Raw genomic sequence first — 6,816 nt, 5'->3', positions numbered from 1 at the left:
TCAAAGACTGAAAGTCTGAATTTGTGGCTTTATCTATTGAGATGATTACAGACATTGTTTATTCTCTCTCTATTCTTTTTTTAATGGCAAAGGTCAATCATTCCAGTCCTCATCATGACCGGCACAAAGCTTGCAATGTTGAATTGAATGAACCTGTGTATGCAAACAAAATGGTAGGTGTTTTAGCTGAGGTTTTCCTACAAAAGACTAAACTCTCTTCACCTGTAGCCAAAGGAAATTACTGTAAACCCTCTTCAATCTCATTGTGAAAATAGCAAATGTCTTATGACTAAGTGTACGGAAATTTATATAACACAGTTCTGATTTTATTTTGTCTCTTCATTCATAAAGGTTGCTCAATGTGGCCCTGATGTTTGTAAACCTGAACTGAACTTTTCTGTTTATGAAAATATTCCAGTAATAAGAACACATACTAGATCAGGGTTCTCAACTCTGGCTCTCGAGATCCACTTTCCTGCAGAGTTTCACTCTAACCCTAATCAAACACACCTGAGCATGTTAATCAATGTCTTCAGGATCATTAGAAAATCACAGGTAGGTGAGTTTGATCAGGGTTGGAGCTCAACTCTGCAGCGCATTGGCCCTCCAGGGCAAGATTTGAGGAACCCTGATCTACATCCTTGCTTACCTGTATTGATTGACTCAGCTAATCATTTTGATTACGATTGATGTGTTGATGTAGGGATTTAGGGATGTAGCGATATCAAAATCTCACGATACGATAGTTATTGTGATACGTGTAAAAAAAAAAAAAAGACAAAAGAATTACTTTTTAACGGGGTCCTTTTTATAAATTCAACTTATTTTCTCTTGTGGACTATATGTAAACATCTTTTATGTGAAACTTTATTCAGGTCAGTACTAAATAAACAATAACATGCATTTTGTATGATCCCTCTTATTTTGGTAAAATTAACATTTTGCAGATTCTGAAAGGAGGATGTAAACTTTTCACCTCAACTGTACATTTAAGCTGAAGTACTAAAATTACTAAAACTGAAATTGGAAAAAAAAAAAAAAATATTATTAATAAATACTTTGATAGTATAAAAATAATATTAAAAAGACATGGCTTTGGTCTAACAGTACTTTACCCTCAGATGCAGCTGTGTGATTTATGAGGGCTGCAGTCTTTTTAATTTAAAAGATATAATAGTTTTTTGGAGCCTGTGTGTGAGCAGGAAGGGAGTTGTCAGAACAGGAAGTGAGCTCCTTCTAATCCTGCCACCAGAGGTTGAGGAAATGTTTCTTCATTGTGCCCTCAGAGATGGGACAGCATTCCCAGAGCAAGCACTGTGGGGAAATTCCCAGTATGACATATCACAGATTGCATTGTGTCATTTTTCTACTTAAAAATGAATTATGATTTATTTCATTTTCAGTGAATTAATATGTCCGTTTTGTAAATTTTTTAATTCGTCTGAACTGTTTCAAAAAGTGTGGGCAGAACTGGGTGTGTTTGAAGGGCTTGTGAGATAATGGCAGCAGAGATGAATGTGTGAGCATGTAAGAAACCAGGCTGCCGTCACCAAGAACACATTTCTTTCTCCAGGGACGTACGTTCAAGAATAGCACTGACCTGTTTCGGTTCTTTTCTCTCTCTCAGAACATGTCCTGTGATTTTTTTTTTTTTTTTTTAAGTTCAATGTGTGGGTGTGCTGCCTGTTTCAGGCTGAGCTGACAACTTCCTGTGACCATCCAATCCAAATGTCTCATTATGAAGCTGCACAGTCCTGACTATACTTTGAAACCACAGTAATAAAATGCTGAGTCATTCATTAATTTGTGCAGCTCTTCACACACACTGAAGTGAAGACTTCATTTGATTTTACTTTATTTTAAAGGTAATTCCAAAAGTTTGAAAGATATGCTCACCAAGGTAGAATTTATTTGATCAAAAATACAATAAAACCGTAATATTGTGAAGTATTACAATTTAAAACTTTACTGACCCCAAACAGTAGTTTATAGTAATACCTTAGTACTTTGATACTTTATGGTAGGCATTTTTATACATTTACATTGTACCCTAAAGTAGTTCAGAGAATACCATATACAAAAGCACAATAAATGTCCTAAATTGGTATTGCCATGGCACATGTCCAAAATGATATTTAATAATAATACCACATTATTATTATTATTAAATATCATCAAACAATATGTCCAAAAAAAAAAACATGGTATTACCAAACTGTGGTATAACACAACTAGTATTATTGTGATTCAAGGCCAAACAAATAGTTTTTTGTGCTTGCTGCTGGACTGGTGTGTTGTGGTGGTAAATGTCAACTTTTTGTTTTAAATGTGTTTATAGATTTCTATATACCTATGTCTGACATGTTCTGAATTTCTCGCAGTCTGCTGTCACTCGTAGAAGCCAAAATCATGTAGTCCCGTTCATTGGGCTACTGTATGGCAGCACTGCTGCTCTATACGTGTATGTCCTGCTTAAATGCGGACAGCTGGCTGGATTGGCACTATTTAAAGAAAAATATGTGGCTGTGTGTGTATGTTCTTTGGCTGTGATGTTTTTGGGCCATCGCGTCCTTATTTTTTCTCCAAATTGCGGGAAAGGGAGCAAAAGGGTGGGGCAGGAAAGTCTCCCTCTTTCTCTTACTGAATTTTCCATACTTTTCACGCTCTGGCTTTGTTTCTGTCTGTGGATGCAAAAACCACTCCCAAATAAGGCCTAGAACAAAATGTGCTCATTTCATGTTCATTTTGTGGGTCAGTTAGGTCCTTGATCAGCATTTTGGCCTCCTGATTCTGCATAAATGCAGGATTGATCTTGGAACAGTTTCTGCTACACTCTATTGTGTTGCGTCTCTCAAACCACAGGGGTTCACTTCATTCATGTGAAACCAACTGTTATGACACTTATTAGGATGTATTTTGTGGCTCTCTGGACCAATTAGTTTGATTTGTTAAATGTTTGTAGAATCACTGCTAAACTGGATATTTCATCACCATCATGGCAACTTTTTTTGCTACAGTTTTTGTACCGGATTATCTTTCTTGGCTAATATACTAATTTATTTATTTAAGGTAATATATACAGTTTAAGCTAATGTATACAATTCTATTCATTCATGTAAACTAATATTTACAATTTAAACTAATGAACAATTTAATTTTATTGTTTATTGTTAAATAGCCTATATAATAAGTGACATAATATACAGCCAGTCATTATTGTCATTAAATACAATATATACATACATACATTACATATAATTTTTTTTAACCATTTCTAATGGTAAAATCTCTTCCTCTCTTGCTTTCTGTAGTGATGGCAGCTATCCGTAAGAAGCTGGTGATTGTGGGAGATGGAGCCTGTGGGAAAACCTGCTTGCTGATTGTGTTCAGTAAAGATCAGTTCCCCGAGGTCTACGTGCCCACAGTGTTTGAAAACTACATCGCTGACATAGAGGTGGATGGCAAACAGGTCAGTTATCCTGAAATAGTCTTGTACGCAGTCCTTCTTCCTCATTTTGTGGACAGAAGCGCTGAGAATGTGTATGTTTGCTTGAGAGAGGGAAATAGGGTGTTACTGCAGCCTGTCATATTTTGAACCCAAATTTGTGGCCATCTTGAACAGACATGCTTATTATGAGAATATCATATTATGAGAGAAGTCAAGTGTGGTCTGCAGTTATTTCTTTAAATAGCCTCAGGTTTCTAAATGCTTTTTATATTTATGGCCTCTGACATTGACATTCAGGCCACTCAAAGTTCAGTTCATACCTTCAGCTGACAAAGAATACTGAAGTATCTGCATCTGTCTCTCAGGTGGAGTTGGCTCTATGGGATACAGCTGGTCAGGAAGACTATGATCGGTTGAGGCCATTGTCGTATCCAGACACAGATGTTATTCTGATGTGCTTCTCTATAGATAGTCCAGATAGTTTAGGTACTTAACTACACACATACACATCATTCAAAAGTTTGGCGTCAGTAAGATTGTTTAAATTGTTTTCATTTATTATTTTTTTTGAACGAAATTAACACTTTTATTCAACAAGGAGGCATTATATTTATTTTAATGTTACAAAATATTTTATTTCAAAATGCTGTTCTTTTGAAAGAATTAAGAATTCTGGGAAGAAAATAAAAAAGAAAAAAAATATATATATATATATGTATGTGTTGTCAAATGATTAATCGCTTACAACATAAAAGTTTTTGTTTGCATAATATATGTGTGTTCTGTGTATATTTATTATATATATATATAAATACACACGCACACATACAGTATATATTTGGAAAATATTTACGTCTATATTTTCATATAATTTATATTATAAATAAATATATTTAATATATAAACAACATTTTTTTCTAAAATATATACATGCATATGTGTATTTTTATATTTACATAATAAATATACACAGCAAATACATATATTATGTAAACAATAACTTTTATTTTGGATGCGATTAATCGCAATTAATCATTTAACAGCACTAATATATACCCTTTCCATAAGAATGTTAAGCAGGGCAACTGTTTTAAACAAATAAATGTTTCTTGAACACCAAAAGCTGTAGTAAAGATATACTAAAATGAAATGCTTAGATACTAAAGTAGAAAACTTTTATAATATAAAAGTTATAATCATTTTATATTTTATAATATAATTATGAAATTATAATAATTTTACACTTTAACAGTTAAAATGTTAAATTATTCCATTTTAATTTAACAAAAAAAAATCGTATCAATTCAGAACTTTTGAACAGAAATGTAAATTACATTTAAATTAAATTGAGGCAGTAATTAAACTTGTAAAGATTACATTAAGGCTAAATTTAAGATAATTTATTAAATGTTGTAAATACTGTAAATTATTATTCATAATTTAATTTGCTGTATTAAATCATTTCTAAAAATATCAAAAAGTGATGGTCAGGTTTCATTCTCTTTTTTTTCTGGTCTCTTCCAGAGAATATTCCAGAGAAATGGACGCCAGAGGTAAAACATTTCTGCCCCAACGTTCCCATCATCCTTGTTGGCAATAAAAAGGACCTGCGGAATGATGAACACACGCGCAGGGAGCTGATCAAGATGAAACAGGTATGGCAGATGTGTGTGGACGTGTTAAACAGGTGTTGCCATAGTAACTTGAAGTAGAGACACAGCAGAGGCCTTTTGTTGGCCTTTGCCTTAACAAACAGGACACTTCCTGTCTCTGACAGCCACAAAAGAAAATGGAAATGCAGCTGTTTCCTGTTAGGATAAAGCTGCCCTCAGGGATTGCGTCATACTGAAGGGTGTTTGTAAGAGTACGTCAGAAGCAGTAGTGAAACTTCCATACTAGTCAGAATAATAATTGTGTGTGTGTGTGTGTGTGTGTGTGTGTGTGTGTGTGTTCATGTGATTCAAGTAATTTGCTAATGTGAAACAACTTACACAATTATGACCCATCATGTTCTCTCAAATTGCTCATCTACTTTTGTGTTGAAAGGAACTGTTGTGTCTATAGATGTTCAAGCAGCATTTAAGAGAGCTATCAAACAGTGTCATTAGTGTCTAGGAATGCTCACTGAGCTCAACTTGGATTTTATCTCGACAGGAATGTGGCAGATTGTAAGTCATGTGGCATTCCACACACTACAGTAGTACAGTATAAAGTTTTATGTGCTGCTTTTTAAAATCGTATAACCTGCCTGCAGTGTCAGTTGTACAGAGTGTAGTCTGCTAATATGGCATATCAAACACAGTAAGTAGGTCCCTGGTTTGTCCTGAATGAGGTTAATGTTTTTATTGTAGCCGTTGATTGTTTTATTGTAACCTAGTTTTGCTTTGAATCAGTATGCAAGTAGAGAAAAGTTCAACTTTAATGTTCAAACGTTTGAAATCGCCAATGAGTTTGTTTTTAAAGTTAGTCTCTTATGCTCACCAAGGCTACATTTATTCAATCAAATAAATAAATAAATAATTTTCAGCAGTCTTCATTGTAACATGATTCATAATCATTTCAATATGCTGATTTGGTGCTCAAGAAATATATCTTACTATTATTAATGTTGAAAACTGTTGTGCTGCATAATATTTTTGTGGAAACAGTGATACATTTTTTTTTAACAATTTATTTGAAATAGAAATCTTTTGTAACATTGTAAATGTCTTTACTGTCACTTTTGATGGATAAATGAAAGAAACTAGTTAAAGTATTTTCTGAATGAATGCTGCCTCTCATAATATATGTGTATGTTCCAGGAACCTGTAAAACCTGAGGAGGGCCGTGACATGGCTAACAGGATCAGTGCGTTTGGATGTTTAGAGTGTTCGGCTAAAACTAAAGAGGGAGTGCGGGAGGTGTTTGAGATGGCCACCAGGGCGGCGCTGCAGGTCCGCAAGCGCAAGAAGAGAAGCGGCTGCCTGCTGTTATGAGCCACACACTGCAACATACACACACACACACACACACACCCCCCCAGCAAACTGACCCCAGGAAAAGCCTGCAGTAACCACCACGCGCCACATTTCTCACAATCCAGGTGTGGATGACAAAAAATATTTATAAGGGAATCAAAGTGTGTGTCTCCATCCTGCCATCTTTCTTTTTTCTTTTCCTTTTCCTTTCACCAGCATACCTTCCTTCCTTCTCTGGGAGAAAGACTGACTGATTCATTTTGTATTTGTACATAAATCTTCTGTCTTTTTCGGTTCTGGTTTACAGTTATTCTATGCCTCTGTATATGATGCTCAGTGATTTACGTAAAAAAGCAAAAATACATTTATCATTCATTTAACCTGCCAGCCTGTACTCTGTGTGTCTGTTTT

At 34.7% G+C, this 6,816-nt stretch overlaps 1 protein-coding gene across 2 annotated transcripts in view; it reads left to right on the top strand.

Annotated features, from left to right (window-relative positions):
* Positions 1 to 6,816, top strand: part of LOC107669674 (rho-related GTP-binding protein RhoA-D-like) — a 26,200-nt gene extending 19,384 nt beyond the window's left edge. For both annotated transcript variants that reach the window (XM_016462018.1, XM_016462017.1), the window contains exons 2-5: positions 3,312 to 3,469; positions 3,814 to 3,934; positions 4,973 to 5,103; positions 6,250 to 6,816. In XM_016462018.1, the coding sequence (XP_016317504.1) occupies positions 3,314 to 3,469; positions 3,814 to 3,934; positions 4,973 to 5,103; positions 6,250 to 6,423 (582 nt within the window). In that variant the 5' untranslated portion in view covers positions 3,312 to 3,313 and the 3' untranslated portion in view covers positions 6,424 to 6,816. The remainder of the gene's footprint in view (positions 1 to 3,311; positions 3,470 to 3,813; positions 3,935 to 4,972; positions 5,104 to 6,249) is intronic.

This window comes from Sinocyclocheilus anshuiensis, unplaced genomic scaffold (genome assembly GCF_001515605.1).
Source record: "Sinocyclocheilus anshuiensis isolate Anshui unplaced genomic scaffold, SAMN03320099.WGS_v1.1 scaffold80, whole genome shotgun sequence".
Classification (NCBI taxonomy): domain Eukaryota; kingdom Metazoa; phylum Chordata; class Actinopteri; order Cypriniformes; family Cyprinidae; genus Sinocyclocheilus; species Sinocyclocheilus anshuiensis.
The sequence above is the reverse complement of the archived record's forward strand: the minus strand, read 5'-3'. Positions and strand labels throughout refer to the sequence as shown.